The 17,189-nt window shown below is 48.6% G+C and overlaps 1 protein-coding gene across 8 annotated transcripts in view; it reads right to left on the bottom strand.

Moving 5' to 3' along the window:
- Window positions 1–17,189, bottom strand: part of numb (NUMB endocytic adaptor protein) — a 37,793-nt gene that overhangs the window by 12,943 nt on the left and 7,661 nt on the right. For all 8 annotated transcript variants that reach the window (XM_069711636.1, XM_069711642.1, XM_069711639.1 and 5 more), the window contains exon 2: window positions 4,036–4,172. In XM_069711636.1, coding sequence (XP_069567737.1) covers window positions 4,036–4,161 — 126 coding nt within the window. In that variant the 5' untranslated portion in view covers window positions 4,162–4,172. The remainder of the gene's footprint in view (window positions 1–4,035; window positions 4,173–17,189) is intronic.

The raw sequence follows: 17,189 nt of genomic DNA, 5'->3' as shown, positions 1-17,189 counted from the left end.
GCCCAGAGGCCATTGTGCGTGCCGGGCCAGAGAGGAAGTCCTTACCCTTTCCTTATAGACACAGACACAGCGAGTGTCGCTGACCCCCCCCAACCTCCGGCCCTGCTATTTTGAGAGTGTGACGCAACAGCTTGTGAGTCACACTGACGCCGTATTAGAATACATGTGTACACACTCACGTAAATACGCAGTGATGCGGGCAAACACACACAGACAGACAGACACACACACACACACACACACACAAAGAATGAAGCAACGCGTGGGTGTCGGGGACAATGCTGATGTGAGGAGGCAGCGGTGGGTAGTGAGGAGACAACGATGAGCAGCAGCGCAGCTAACTGGGGTTTAGCCAGGAGACGCGGTTCGAGGTGAGATGAGTAAACGCAGGCGAGGCCGGACGTGTCACAGCAGACGCTCCTTCGTCGCGGCGTCTTACTGCTTTGTTTTAGCAGCCGGCCGCCGGCAACGTTCACCTTTAACACATGCGCTCGACCACGTCGCAAACGCCTCGAGCGATTTCTGGGGGTAAAAAATAAATAAAAACATCTGTCTGCGGGCCCACTGCAGGATTAGTTTCACTTGGCACTAATGCCACCGTGGGCTCTGATTCGATGCAGCATACACGTCGTGATATTAGATATAGAAATGTGCTGCAGCTGCAGAGTCTGTTGAGGAATATCAATACATTTTGTGGATGTTCTGCAGCCGTAAAGGGCCAATACAGCTCGTGTTACAAATACAGATAATACAACACTCGGATGGATTTAAAGTCACAGTTGGTAAACATTTGAGGAGGCCGATGATACGATGCAGAGGAATCAAAACAACAGCCACAGCCGTTAAGTGTCGTTTGAATAGTCAAGATTCAAGATAATTTCTAAATGACAACAAATAGGGACGTCGGCTGCGTCGGAACAAGCGCTCCTACTTTCTCCCTCTCCAGGTGAAAGAAAAATGCTTGTTCAGTTGATTGTTTTTGATGTTCAGTGTCAGACCCGTGAAGCTGCTGAATTAAAGAAAAAAAAAAACATGAACGTTTTCTGATGTTGTCTGAAGCCGACGTGCCGCTCCTGAATCAGGGAGCGGCGATGACGCGGCAGCAAAGTGCCAGCAGACCGTTGTCCTCGCTGTCCTCTGTAGAGACACTCTCTGATAGCGGTAGCATAGATTCTGCCTCACTATGTCTCTCTGAAAATGACATCATCATCGTCGTCATCATTATCATCATCATCATCGTGTGTCGTGCTACGAGTGTCTGACAGCAGAGCGTCCGGATTGAGACCTCGATATTTCAGTGATGTGCAGCAGGATTATTACCACAGGAAGTCATTATTTATTACTTTTCATCAGGAAGTGCTGAAGATTAAAATTAAAAAAAACAAAAAACATAATGGTTGTTATTATTTATGCAGTTTTACTACAAAACTCACTTAAAACTCCGCAAAAGACAGTCTTTTTTGGGGGGGAGAAAATCAGCTGCAAAAATCAAACATTTCTGAATCCAACAATCAGAAATAAAAATTTAAAAAAACTGGATGACAGCAGATGCAAGTATGAAACCAGAAATCAGAATTCAGAGGAGCTGAGAGCTCAGGGACGAATGAAAAATCCTGTTGGATGCAATAAAACGTCCTCGCTGTCAGCAGCCTCGCAGACTCCTTAATGCCTCGGTGTGAGGAAATGTTTCCATCAGCGGAAGCACACGTTCGTTTTCATAAAGATGAGCGCAACTCACCGAGGACATATCGACACATTTCCTGCTCATCGGCTATAGTTGGTCAGCAACAACACACACACACACACACACACACACACACACACACACACACACACACACACACACACACACACACACACGCACACACACACACGAGTGATTTCATCTAATCTCACATTCATCCCCGGCCTGCAGCACTCTTTGAAACTTCCACACACACACAAAAAAAAAAAAGCAAGTACATTTTCATGCCTTTGACAATCACCTTGAATCGTGAACAATCGCCTGTCTCAGCAATTTCAGCTTGAAAAACAAACACGTGCACAAATGCGCGGCATGCTAATAACAGGTCGACCAGTCACACACATACAAACACACACACACACACACACACACACACACACACACACACACACACACACACACACACACACACACACACACACACACACACACAGGCTCCTCAGAGGCACTTTAGAGTGGGGGGGGGGGGGGGGCAGAGGAGTAGCATGGTAGGTTGCACTGTCACGCTGAAAAAAGAAACCCTCCAGTGGAGGAGTGAGTGTGGCTGCAGAAGGACCATGAGGAGAAATGAGCTGTATTCACTCAGATTTCATATCTTCACTTAACAGCTGATATTATCCCTTTCAAAACTCTACAAGGCAGAATATATATTTAAAAAAAAAAGGAAAAGATCTTTTACTGAAACGTCTTCAAATTGGCAGTGTTAAAAAAAAAACCTCTTTACGGACAAGGATTAAAGAAAAAGAGCACACTTTGATGTCGCAGTGAATAAAAACGAATATCCACAATGTTTAAATGTCTCAAACGATCTAAATTCATAGTTAAATTTTTTGGGGGGATTATAAAAGCGGGTGTAGGTGCAAGTCTACGGAAAAATGCACACAGCTCCGTTTCAGCAACCGTGCCGTTTAGATTTCGGTGAGTTTGTGATGTCACAAACACGTCTTTTTGAGGCTTATTTTACTAATTAATGACAGATTATTTTCCTATGGACCACCAGAGAACGAATAAGAAGGAGTGACTTCAGCTAACAAGACAGAAATAACTCGTGGAAAACATTTACTGACTTTGTATTTCATGAGGAGAAGTCCATTGGGAGTCTATGGAGCTGGACGTTTTTTGGAGCCTGCCTCAAGTGGCACTCGGTGGTATTGCAGGTGAAGGCACTTCAGCACTGGCCTCATTTTTTGGACCCAGAAGCGACGTCCACTTTTATATACAGTCTGTTAGTTGGGCAGGTCGTGTATCACTCAGAAAAGAGGATCACTGACATGAATGTGCCTTAAAGACACAGAACAGCCTGTTGTTGGTAAAGCTGCATGAAGGAAACTATACAGAGATTGTTTTTTGGCACTTAAAACCAAAAAAAAAATTCTTCTTACAGATATTGAGGCTGCAAATTAAACACCAGATGAGTGTACAATATGGGACCTTTAAAGAAGTGTGAAGAGACAGTCGAGTAGCGGCTAATAAATAAATGAAGCTGGGAGTGCTGCAAAACAGGTGGTGGAGGGAAGGTGTGTGTGTGTGTGTGTGTGTGCGTGCGTGTGAGAGAGAGAGACAAAGAGGACATCTGGGAGCTTATAGCAGATGCTGAATGTAGGGTAGTCCTCATGCGTGTGCGGCACCTTCCTTCTTGACTCCACTTCAACACATAAACAAAATTAAAATGTTTATTCTCAATCTGCACCCAGAAAAGTTTAATTACTGACTCTGGAGTTTTCAGTTCTCGCCCCTTGAGCGCATGTGATGAGAGGAAGCGTACCGTTGCACTTCTGTTTGCTAAAGTGGAAGGTTTTGTTGCCAAAATAAGGTGAACTCTCCACTCCGTCAGCTACGGCACATCCCGAGTGCCACGTCTTCCCCCGCCGGGCCGACGTTTCCCCGACTGAAGCTACTGCTCAGAAAAAAACAACAACATTTCTTTCAAATTTTTTGGTATTTTACTGGTGATTCAAGTCGTCCTGACGCTCCTGGGAGGCCGGGAATCAGTTGTGTGTGCACACACGCGTGCGTGCACACACACACGCACACATACACACACCACAGGTTTGGAAGGCTGTACAACAGATAATCCTGCAACCTAGATAAAAGCTGTGCTCCCACTCTCTGAATGCCTCTGATTAATCACAGGCAGTGTCCTTGGGGAGGAAGGCGGCGTGCAGAAGTTTCTCAGAGGAACGAGTGTGCCAGAGAGAGGACACGTAGCCTTGTGTGTGTGCGTGCGTGCGTGCGTGCGTGTGTGTAAGTTTCCTGCGTGCAGGTGTGTTTATGTGTGAGCAGGGAGTCACCTTGACCGCGAAGCTGCATTTGCCGCTGCGCACCGCCTCCTCGTCCGTCTGCCACTGGTGCGGCCGACTCGACTCCGGCACGTAGACGTCTTTCTTCCGGCGGAAGCTCTGCCGTAGTTTGTTCATCGCTGAGCTCCCTGCAGAGTGGAGAGAGACATAATAAATAAGACGCCGATGATTGCGCAGAGCCGCTGTGCAACAACCAACTGATAATATTCAGTGCCCTGTGAACACTTTTAACCACCGACATCAGCGAGCTGTTGCATCTTTGTGACTCAACGGCAGGGACGAGCGCCTGACTCTCTGGAGGGTTCGGAGTCATGGCGACCCAGCAAAAACAGGGAGACATTTTAACCTGCTAATTGTGCGCAGCTAAATAATGAAAGGATCCCATCATTTTCAATGACTTTACTTTAATTGAATTGGTCCGACATCGTAAATTAATATCTTGAACCCTGCAGACAGAAAATGCCACGTAATACTGTCGAGAGCTGGCTCAGAGGTCAAATACTTCAAGATCAAATTAGAGCAAGACTTTTGTTTTTGTGGATCCTGGAAGAGAGAGACATAGAGTCCGTTACAGGCACCCGGCACACTTTATAAACCCACTTTTAGGTACAATGAGGGATTTAGGTTGCCCTTAAAATAAAGTGGTAAATAATCAGGCTACTTGTTGGCAGGTTTTGCCCTTTAAATGTCTCTGAGATCTAAGCAGCCACTTTGGAGAAAACGATCTTATGAGCAATAAAAAAAAATTTTTAAAAACAGATTTGTAGGTTTTTCCTCAGCTGAGACGTGGTTTTGCTTAAGTGCAGGTTCAAAGAGTAAAATGATCTGAAAAATCCAAAAAACAACCCACAATTAATTAGGCTAAGAGCACGACTTTAAACAGTCCATGTATGTCTTCTTGGCTTTGAGAGCAGATTAAGAGGCACAAAAAAGCAGAGACCCAATTAAAAGCTGCTGATCCAAACTAGAAGTGAGAGGTGCATCCATCATCGAAAGGCCGGCTCACGTCTCCCGGAGCAACTCGTAACCGGGGGGACCGCGAGTCGGTCAGCTGTGCAGCTCTGACTTTTAACACGTGAGCAGAGCGAACTCCTCGGCTAACAAGTTGTACCCACTAACTTCTGAGCTGATGAGGATCTGGCAGGATTAAAGTTCTTTAATCCAGGAGAACTGACTGTCCACACACACACGCACACACACACACACACACATACACGCACACACACGCACACGCACATGCACACGCACACACACGCACACACATAGAGGACCGGAGCTGTCTGTTTGCATAATGAAACCTGTCCCGTGAGCCAGTAATGGCCGGGAGTAGAAAGTGTGTTTGAGGTGAGGCTCTCTTATCTGTCTGTGGCAGCCTCCAGCTCTGTGGGCAGCGCACAACAAAAGCTTCCAGTCCACATCAAACTTCCTGTTGTCACTACAGTGGGGGGAGGGAGGGAGTATGTCCTGGAGAGGGCCGCGGAGGAGCCCAGCAAGCCAAAGGTCTACCACGTGCGGGAGCATATTTCTGCAACTTAAAACATCTCAGAGCATCTATAAAAAAAAACAAAAAAAAAAACAAAGGCAAAAGTTAACTTCCTTCCACACACACACACGCTGTGAAACGGCGTCTGTTGTCTGCAGCGTCGCTCGCAGAGGAACCGTGACGACCCCTGGGCTTCATCGCAGGAGGAAGGAAGGTGTGTGTAAAGCACCTGCTTCAAAATAATAACCTCTGCAGGTGTCATGCTATGAAAACACCCGGTCCAGTTGAAGTGTGTGTGTCTGCACTGACGGCGCACGCACACACACACACACACACACACACACACACACACACACACACACACACACACACACACACACACACACACACACACACACTCTCACTCGGTCATCTTGTTTTCAAACACTTCACTCCCCTGCAGGCAACAGCTTGTGTGTGTGTGTGTGTGTGTGTGTGTGTGTGTGTGTGTGTGTGTGTGTGTGTGTGTGTGTGTGTGTGTGTGTGTGTGTGTGTGTGTGTGTGTGTGTGTGTGTGTGTGTGTGTGTGTGGGGGGGGGGGTTGCTTCATCCCTCTCTCTCCTCACACACTGGTTTATTTAGGTCATATCATGTTTGGGCTCACTGCAGTGCCAGTGACAGGCTGCATGCTTCCAGCCTGCAGAGCGGAGAGGAGGAGCAGCAGGGAAACACATTAGTCTGCTCCTTGTCTTCGGTGCAACAAACTGAAGCATTTGTCGGAAACAAATATTTTTACGACACGCGCGTTTGGAGTCGACGTCGTTGTCGTCGTCGTCTTGAATTCATTTGTCTGACTGTTACCAGACACACGACTCAGCGCTGACGCTTTAAACACATCATGGAGACGTGTCAGCAGTGCTGTTGTTGATTTGTTTTTTTTTGTTTTTTAAACACATCTCTGAGAAAAACTTGTCAGATGGGCAGCGTTTAATAAAACAGGCTTCTTCTTCTTCTTCCTAAAACACGAGCAGAATTTGAAACAGATGTGTTTTGGCTGCGGCTGCAAGTCCACCGACTCACCGACCACATTTCCTGCAAATAACTGGCAGAAAGAGTTTTAGAGCAGAAAAGACCAATAATTACTGATTAATCTGGGGCCTTTCAGTTCATCGATGTAATAATGTATTATCTATACAATCAACAGATGCTTTTTTTGTTCTTGCTGACAAACCACCTTTAACAGTCGATTTACTTATTAACATAGAGACATGCAACAAATCCTTGTATGCAGGGTTCATCCACGGGAAATTATTCAGCGAATCTGCACTCGGCCTTTTATTTTTGGAGTCTTTTGGCTCATTGTTTTGTTTCGCTGGTCCACGGATTCAAACAGGAGTTTCCAAAGACCAAAAGAAAGAGTGAAACACGGACTCATTTGCTGAGCCGCCAAAAACACAACTACAAATCCACGCACATGGTTCTGTCTCGGGGGTGTTCCACGTGGACCAGTCGAGTCCCGGCCGGACCTCAACTGCATTTTGTTCCCGACGCCTCTAAATCACACTTAAATGCTCAATACTCTTGAACGTCGCTCAACTTCAACAGGTGCTAGTACATCTGTGTTGGTCACAGCTTGCTCAGACACAAGACGATGTCATTAAATATCATTCTTTGTCTAAAACGCCTCCTAAATAATCTCTGGATGGATTCTGGGATGAAGCAGCTGATTCAGAAACCAAAGGGCACAAACAACGGGTCAGGATTTGAACCTTTCAGAAACATCCCAGGGACGGACGGCGGTAAGAGACTGTTGGCCGAGAAAATTGTTTTCATTTTTGTGTTTTCCATTTAATGCCCTGCAGTTTCTGCCTCATGTCACGGCACCTTACTAAACCCACCTTCTAAATCACTTAACGCTCGCTGCCAGTTTAAAACACCCACACACACTACACACCACACACACAACACACACACACACACACACACACACTACACACACACCCTCTCATGCAGCATCTTAGAGGAAGCGGGAATGTAAGTGAAAGCCGCACATATCCATGTGCGTGGGAAAGAGAGCAATGCGCCGGCTGTGTTTATGTATGTATGGTGAACGCTGGTGCTCGGCCAAACATGTGCACCTATGGAGAGAGTGTGCAGCATGTGCAGCATGTGCAGCATGTGCAGCATGTGCAACATGTGCAACATGTGCAACATGTGCAGTATTCACAGGATTGTGACGTGAGCAACATGTTTGGATTGAGTGCAACTACAGAATCTGAATCCCCCCCCCCCCGATAAGATGTTGGAGCTCGCTGCACCGACGTCCACCTCGGAGCTCCGACTCGCGTTGCTTTCATCTTTTATACCCTCCTTCAAACTGACCTCCTGACCCGGAGCGAATCCATATCTACACACAGCGAGGAGCGAGATGCGAGCGTCACGCAGCTCGTCTCCGGCGCACCGTGCTGTGATCTGAACCAGATCAGCACAGATCATCTGCCTTTACTCCTCAACCTGTCTTTGATCCGGGGATTAACTCTGGTCTGACCGATATAAAAAGACTTTTCATCGTCGCGGGGTAAAGGCATCATGAATTCATCCCCTTCAGGTCGAGGGCAAAACCCTCGATAAAAGCGCATTTATCGCAGAAAAACCTGATCAAGTTGAAGGATTTGTTCGGCGAAGCGGTAGCGAGCGGCGAGCCGCAGTATCAGAGGGAGATATGTGTCAAGCTCGACAAACCAGGGATTAACCTGAAAAAAGCAGACTGGCGGGGCAGCGAGGTTAAACACACGGTCGGGATCTCCCGTCAAACATGGAGATTGTGTACAGAACCTGCATTAACCCTCGGCATCGGGTAATTGTGTTGTCTGCGCGGCGCCGGCGGGAAGGCGAGCGGTAACGAGGATGAAGGCCGAGGCAGAGGAGCGGCGACGGAGCGCCGGAGGGGGAAAGTCCGGCCGCAGTGCGTCGGACTCGGGACGCCGTGCGTCACGCAAGGTACTGTTTAGCCCCCTTTTTTTTGGGAGGGGGGGGGGGGGTTTGGACGCGAGCCAGATGGAGGAAAGGTGGGAGACAGAGAAGGAGCGGGGAAGTTTGGACAGAGGCAGGAAGTGAAAAGAGTCCGAGGGGAAAACGGAAGGAGGCGGAGCAGATATACGCAGGTTTGGATTTACACCAGATAAATTATCCTCAGTTTAACGGCGTTTCAGCCCGAGATGTTTTCTCACCGGAGCGGGAACACAGAGGACGCTATGCCCCGCCCACCTATGGCAGAAACCTGACAGAAACTTTTGAAGTCTGGAGAGTTTCTGCTGCCGTCTTTTTATTTTGAAGGACAGACGTTTCTCGGTGAATTACAGTAATGAGCAAAACAAAAATCATCACATCAGTGTTTGTGTTCTTATTCCAGCATTTGGTAGGAAGTTTAGGATTAGATAAATCTGCATTTTCATCTCACATTTCATACAGTTCAACTCAGATTCTTGAAACTGAATAAATGCCTCGAGTTCGATGCAAGTCTGACTTTTTAGTGCTATTTCGTTGCACTTAGATTTCGTCATGTTTTAAATCATGTGCATGACGGCATTGTGTATTACCGCACTGTTCTTGTGGCTCCAAAATTTGGGACACGACTCAGTGACGAAGGGAAAAAGGGGCCCCGAGGCTCGACTACTGACTTAGCTTAACCTTTTCACTGCAGCTGCACAACAAATGTCCGGGCTCTTGCGTTCAAAGGAAGCCAGATATCAACCGTTCTGTATTTGAAAAAGGTGCTTTCCGTCCACGGCCGAGAGCTGCACGACAGGGAGGTGGAGGCTTCAAGCAGAATCTGAGCCCTGCTGGAGCTGTCATGGCCCCTGCAGTCCGGTGCCGTGAAGATCCCTGGCTGCCCTCCAACCAGAACTAATGAAGACAATTACACAAGGGCCGCTTATACTCGCCCTGCGTTCATATACGCAGAAAACGGCCGACAGCGAATGACAAAGAAAGCGTGGAGCTCTCTGAAGACTCTCGCTGGACAGTTACGGACACGAGCACGCACACGCACACACACAGTCAACAATGGAGGTAAAACGTAAAGAGGAGCAGCACAGTGGCCAAACAGAGAAACAAACATGGAGGAGAAGGAGCGGGACGTTTCCCTCCTCCGTCGGTGCCGTGCAGCAGCCTGAGAAGCAGACAGGCAGCGCTGCTGCTGCTGCTGCTGGCTGTAGATGTAACAGTATTTGAATAATCTCTCCAGGAATGGAAAACTGATTAATCCTTGCAGAAGGATCCTAGGGATGAGTACAGCGGTTGGGTTTCAAAGAAGAGACAGAGGCGGAGAGGAAGGGAGGAGGAGGAGGAAGGGAGAAGGAGGCTCGAAGAGGGAGTGATCGTGAGACCAGCAGAAAGAGACAGAACGGGCAGCAATTCAAGACAAAAAAGGTCCCACTGTCTCCTTTCATGACTCGCCCCACCACTGCACCAGCCGATACTCTTCATCCTGTTTCGTCCCCACCCGGTTCAGGGACTCCCATGTTGTGTGTGTGTGTGTGTGTGTGTGTGTGTGTGTGCGTGCATGCATGCGCGCTCGGTTTCTGGTTTGGAGAGCAACAATAACATAGGATGTCCCGAATCGATAACCATCTATAATGCAAACGCACGCCTGCTAAGCACATCCACCGGGGAGCTGCTATCGGGGGGGGGGGGGATCCAGCCAACCTGAGGTGATGTTGCCCCTGTTCTGCCTCCCAAAACGGCCACAAGAAGAGGGAATTTGAAAAATGCTGTTACCGTGGTAATCCAATTTTCCGTCCCCCGGTTTGTGGTTTGTTGTGCTTATATAAAAAAAAAATGAAATAAAAAAAAAAAAAAGGAGCAAATGTGGATGAGAGTGTGCAAGTGCATCAGAAGGAAACAGTAAAGGCTGAGAGAATCCCCCAAAACTGCGGGATCACGGTCAGGGTCAAAGGTCGGGGGAAGTTGGATGCTGGTAAAAGAAAAGAGGGAAAACACGGCTATTCGCAGCATTTATACAGCAATTACCGCACGATAAATAGAGTAAGTCTCGGTAAGAATCCACATGAAACGTTATCGCTCGGGGCCGCAATGGATTTAATGACAGTCTGATATTGACATGCACAGAAACAGTGTGTGACGGGGCATCCAGCTGCTCCCCTCATTAATGCTACCCCCTAAATGTGATATTCTGGGTCACATGCAACCGCACACAATTAATTACAGTATCAAACGATGCCACTCGGGGGAAGTTTGACCTAAATGCACACTATTCAGTGTCACATTCAGGAGTGGTGCGAAACAAAAAACACTGGGACGACTGCTGATAATATGAAGGTGGTTTTTTTCCACTCTGAACTATCTGAGTCCAACTTTTGGAATAACCAAAAATAGGGAGGAGCGACATTTGGTATGAGAGTATTCAACCACGGCATTGACAACATTATTAATGTGACAGATCATTAGATGATCAAAATAAACATGAAAAATAAGCTTGTTAGCAATCTGTGCTTTTTATGCTAATGTATACAAACATAACTCACTACAAGTGATGCAAGAAAGAGATTTAAAATTGTGTTCTAATCACAGACTGTATGTAAAAGTGTTCGTAGCTTCCCAGTCTGAAAAATGAGGACGATGCAGAAGTGCCTTAAGCTGCAATACCACCGAGTGCCACTAGAGGTCGGCTACGACGAGCCTCCGGCTCCATAGACTCCCATTCAATTTCTCCCATAAAATACAAAGTGAATAAAATGTCTCCACCAGTTATCTCGGTGTTGTTAGCTGAAGTCATTGACAGGCCTGCGGTGCAGTCAGGTTACAGCTATCGGTGGGCGGGACGTGGTATCGTCAGGTTTCCAATCAGATCAGTCAGATCCACCACTCACTCCCTCCCCCTCTCGCCCAAATATGGTCACTTCGTGTCCCAAACTGCTCCGAACTCAGGAGATAGCACCGGCTAAAATCTGAACTGGAGGCTTCATAATGGCCACAAACCAACAGGTGACGTCACTGCCGGTTGCCGCTTGGTTTCTCATCTCACGCTTCAGCTTAAATCTCATATATGATTTTTATTTACATGTTTTTAAACCTGACAAAAAAAAACAAAAAAACAACCAGGTCTGATAAGAGTGGTGACCATAACATTAGGACCACTCGTCATGCCCAGTGACTGTAACGGACTCAACATAAAAATAAGTCGAAAAAAAACCTCAATTATAAAAACAGCAGCAGTACCAGCATGTCCAATCTGGTGGAAAAAAAAAAAAAAAGTCTGTCAGGCACATCGCCGACTGCTCCGGCTCAGCAAACACCTCTCCGCTGTTCACTCTGCACCCGACAGTACACCGAATCGCTTTATGTTTCAGGTACAGCGCGAGTCTGAACACAGAAGTGCAAAAAACGTTACGAGCCGACCGTAATGTCTCGACCTGCTGTTGAACCTGTTCTTCGCTGCGCTGCGCATTAGCCGAATGTAGGACACGAAAGGATTCTGAGGGCAAACTGAGCTAATAAAAAAAAATATTAAAAAAACGTCAAATTGCAGCGTCAGAAGGAAAAAAAAATTTCGTTTGATATTTTTATTTTCTGCACAACATCTATTTTGGGAGATGTGAGTGAGAGGCGGCGAGCGGGCGGGCGGGCGGCGCTGCAACATGGGCGGTCCTCGGCCGAGGAAGGAAGCGCAGCGAGCAGGAGTGCTGCCTACTGTTTGTTCTGCTCCCTGTCTGCCACTGAATCATTTCAGAGTCCCTCAATCTGTTCCCTGCCCCCCAGCAAGACACGGTGACCCCCGGTTTCCTGAGTACACGACTGACTGCGTTGAGAGACGACAGCGGCACAGAGGAGATCAAGTTGCTCCGCTCTCAGGCAACTTCGAACTGCATGTGCGTTGCTGTGTGTGTGTGTGTGTGTGTGTGTGTGTGTGTGTGTGTGTGTGTGTGTGTGTGTGTGTGTGTGTGTGTGTGTGTGTGTTTGTTTGTGTGGGCAAGGTCAGGCTTGGCATGAAGAGGGGAGGGTGGGGGGTCAAGTTGACCAGCCGTCCAACACACAGAGAGCCACACATCACTTTGGGCAACAGCTGAGGCCACATTTAACCAGCCAGGGCAGTGCCCTGGAAGTGAGGGGAAGAAGGGGGAAGGTGGGGGTTTTGTGTGTGTGTGTGTGTGTGTGTGTGTGTGTGTGTGTGTGTGGAGGGGAGGGGGGGGGGTTCTGTCAATGTCGCTGTCTCCCCTCCCCCGCGTGCCCCAACGATGATTCAGACTGAATCGATATTCGGGTGTCCTGGCCCCGTTTCCACCACGGAGTCACCCTTAACATTTATCCTCTACGGCTCCCCCCCCCCCAAAACAGCATTTTGGGATTTTTTTTAATTTTGTAAAATTCTCGCCAGAGGAGACATTTTGCCAAACGGAGTGGAGCTTCAATTAAACGACGCTGTCGCCAAGCATCGGAGAGGAGTCTGCTGACCGAGAAAGCTCCGCTCTGCTGGGAGGGGTTTGACGTAGCGGACCGAGTGTCCCGGCTCCATCCATCCTGGTGCCTCTTCATAGCAAGAGAAAACGGTCACCAGCAAATGTCTCGATGAAGACGCTCCGTCTCCGACGCGGCTGCCGGAGTGACTCGACGTCGACGCTTCATATCCCACCGGCTGCACCGCGGCCCGTTCCACCGCCGTCCCGGGAGCTGAGACGGGCAGCGACCCACGGTCCTTCAGTGTGGACGAGCAAGGCTTTCTCCTCCCGCTGCAGAGACGTTATGGGAAATAGCAACACGACAAATAGGACGATTCATGTCGTTCGATGACTAAAACACATCGGGCTGGATGAACTCTGTAAAGGCTGCAGCACAAAGTGGGAAAATGACAACGATGACCGCAAAACGGACGTTCAGCCCAGATGGAAGCAAAGAGATCCAGGAAACACGAAGACGTGAGGAAGAAAGATAAAAGAGTGGCTGCGAGTTTGTGCACCGAGCACTCAGCCCGGCCGACCCACAGCAACCCCCGGTTTCTTTTCTTTTTTTCTTTTCGCAGAAGAGACTCACCGTCGGTCTTCTTCGTGAGAATTGTGCAAACTGTGGGAGCCAAGCTTCGCCTCCTCACGGCCGATCGCTCACAGCTGACCGCTGCACTCCACAAGTGAACTCTTCCGGGAAACTCTGAGGAAACCTCGGAGCGAAAAAGCTACTCGTGGAAACCGCGTTTACTTTTTTTTTTTTCTCCACTTCAGTCACAAATTCGCCGCGCACGCTGCAGAAGTGGAAACGCACTCTGACGCGACGCGCGCACACAGACGACCGCGGCTTCTCGACGGCTCTGAAAAAAAAACCCCAAAAAAACCTCCATTATTAAGGGTTGGAGTTCTTCGGAGAAGTAAAGGGCCACTAGGTGGAGTGATCAGGTTCTTCCCCCGAGCACGGCGCTGGACCTGAGGAAACACAGCCAGCGTTACATATTCACCAGGCTCTTAATACATGATCTATTAATCCTGCTTACGGTTGACTCGCAACAGCAAAAAAAAAAAAAAAAAAGGGAGCGCGAGCACATTTATGGAGTCTCGGAGGAGGAAAGGCCGAGCTGAGATCTCGGTTTAGATCCACGACGCGCGTGTAACATCAGACTAATCCAAGCAGAACTCGGATCTTTCCGTTCCCGTATTCCTGCGGGCATTTTTGTGAACTCGGTGCGAGCCGGGCTCACAGGTCGAACACGGATTAGCGAGTAGGTGGAGGCGGTCACAAGTTAAAAGTCCCGCGGGTCGACGTTCACTTCGCAACAGAGCGCGGGGGAAAATGCCGACTGAGGATTTAACCACGAACGGACGACATCGTCGACGTCGAATCCGACGCGCCGTTTCTGTCAAGTTAAACAGGCGTGACATGAAAACGGACAGAGTGCTCCTCTCGCAGAGCAGAGAAATTAAAAAAAACAAACAAAAAAAACCACAGAGGAAGATGCTGCCGAGAGACAAATCTCACAGCTGTTGCTTCGGGGTCTCGCCAGTCAAACACCTCCGAGACAGCGGATGCTCGGCTCTTCCTTTTTTAAAAGCACAGTCATTACTGCTGACAAAGACACACACGCACGCACGCACGCACACACACACACACACACACACACACACACACACACACACACACACAGGCAGCCAGCCACCCCCCCTCCACCCTCCCGCTTCTGATTGGAAAAAAATAAATGAAAAAAACACTTTCAATTAAACCGCCGATTCAAAAGTGCAGGTTTAATTCTCCAGCAAGTGAGCAAAGAGGAGCAATTACTGAAAGAAAAGAGTGGACCGGGCCGAGGGAAACCTTCTACCGCACTACCTTTCAATTAAATTGACCTGCTTCATCAAAGAAACTGAAACGAAGGGAAATACCAGTTTGTATTGTTCCTGGTGACGACACGTTGGCCTCCCAGTTTTCCACTAGAAGAGTTCATGTATCCTCCCCTCATCCCTTCGGTTAAGGTGACCCAGAGGAGACATCTGCCCTGCAGCTGCCAAACCTTAAAAGAAGCCCTGATAACGGGGCGGGGGGTAGGGGGGTGCGTGTGATGTGTGAATTTCAGCATCGAGGAGAAACTACAAAGAAAGGAGAATGACCCTAGAAATGAGCTCGTGAGTCGGTCCAGGAGGAGTTAAAAAAAAAAAAAAAAAGAAGTCGATTCTGCGTGTGGCGCTAACGCACGAAGGGCAAAGCTAAATCGGGCTGCCGGCGCCGTTTAAGGGACCCGTAAGAAGCTGCTTTCATGTGGCGGTGACGCCCTGGCCACGTCTGCGCGGGACTAAAAAGCCGGGTGTTTTTTGTCGTCGCCATCGTCCTCTCTCTGACAAACGGAGATTATAAAAGCCGGTAGAAACATTTCACTGCGGCGGCAGGTTACTGCGCCGCATGCAAATGAGCCCGGTGCCTTTGGGTCGACACAAAAACTGATCTGAGAAAGGATTAAGGACGGTAAACAACACCACTTTCCGGCTTTTGATGATCGACGCGGTTCGTAGCTGCGGTGTTTAAAAGGTCACTCGGGCCGCCTGTCCGAGGAGGCGCTGAAACCCTCGCAGTGAGAAACGGTGTCAGCGTGAGTGTGTTCGCTGAGCGATGGAGGCCTGTCACTCTTCACAGCTCCACCAATCATCATCCAGAGATGGCGGGGAGGGGCGTATTCTTCCGGTGCTTTCAAGAACCGCACCGCACGCACACGCTTTGACACGTTGCGATGCGACACGCGCATGGGAGAGAGAACATGCGAGCCACTTAGATACGCCCGAAACACAGGAAGACAGAGAGAGCGACACACACGAGTGAAGACGGAGAGATGCAGAGAGAAAGAGGTGAGAAAGAGAGGTGTGAAAAGAAAAAGAGAGAGAAACGGACTGCATGGAAAAAGACTGAAGAATCGATGTCACACAGAGAACTACTGAGTCAATAACACAGGTTTCTGGTAAACAGCAACATGGTGCCACCGGTCAGTGTGTGTGTGTGTGTGTGTGTGTGTGTGTGTGTGTGTGAGAGAGAGAGAGAGAGAGAGAGAGAGAGAGAGAGAGAGAGAGAGAGAGAGAGCCGGTAGCAGTATTTGTCCAGCAGCAGGAGTGATGAGAGGATGGAGTAGAACAGGAACTTCCTGCTGAGTGAACAGACATGCAATCGCTACGCTGCCCCTCCGACCAGGCCAAGACACACACACACACACACACACACACACACACACACACACACACACACACACACACACACACACACACACACACACACACACTTCTCTGTTCACCTCACCTCCAGGTCGGCTGAACTGAGCTCGAAAACATACCGAGTTACGACAAAGCGAGGATAAAATCAGATTTTAGGAGCCGCTCGGTTGTTTTCAGACATATTTTCATGAACTTTAACAAGGAGAAAAGAGACACCGAGAGGAGTCCGCATGCCGAGAGGCAGCTCGTACTGACGTCAGGAAGCCGACCAAACAGGTCCCGGTGAGCCTGAATGCAGATGCAGCTGTAGTATTCAGGGCAGCTGTTGCACCGCCGACTAATCTCAGGAATTCTCGACACGTACCTGAGCGTCTCTCTGCGTGCTTGATTTCTGGTCGGGCGACTCGACGAGGATGACCGTGGAATACCAAATTACGCAAGAGAGATTAAGCCAAACCGCAGGTGCTGCCTGGATGTTTACTCGGCAGATTTATGGTGCAGCTCAGCCGGGGGTGGAGCAGAACTTCATTTGTGGAAAATGACACCGAGGGGCTCGACTTTAAACCGCTCGATGTGTACTTTACTGCTTAAAACGAGACCGCGTTGCTAAGCGATGTTGTCTGAAGTCGGGCTTGATGGCTGGAGTCGCGTTAGCCGTGTGGTGAAATTAGATCAGTAACAAGGCTGATTTTTAGGTGCACGTGAGGCCGTACTATGAACTCCAGGGATGTTAGCAAGAATGAGATTGTATTACTCCAAAACACTGCGATTCCTACTTCACACAGACTCCTGTTTATGTAAGCAATCTTATTCTTCAGTGGTACACTTTTATTTCTGTGCCAGCAGTGATTCAGCAGTCTGCGCCTTCTTTCTCCAAAAAATGTTGGACAAGGCTTCTTGTAAAAGAGTCCAGAGCAGAAGGCTGTAATATGAACATAAGAAATGATTTCACCACGTCCCAAGCATCCAGGCAACCGAGCTCTTTTTCTG

The sequence above is a fragment of the Brachyistius frenatus genome, unplaced genomic scaffold, assembly GCF_029030835.1.
Source record: "Brachyistius frenatus isolate BFR_SWC_R1_liver_20210118 unplaced genomic scaffold, ASM2903083v1 Contig_102, whole genome shotgun sequence".
NCBI lineage: Eukaryota > Metazoa > Chordata > Actinopteri > Embiotocidae > Brachyistius > Brachyistius frenatus.
The sequence above is the reverse complement of the archived record's forward strand: the minus strand, read 5'-3'. Positions and strand labels throughout refer to the sequence as shown.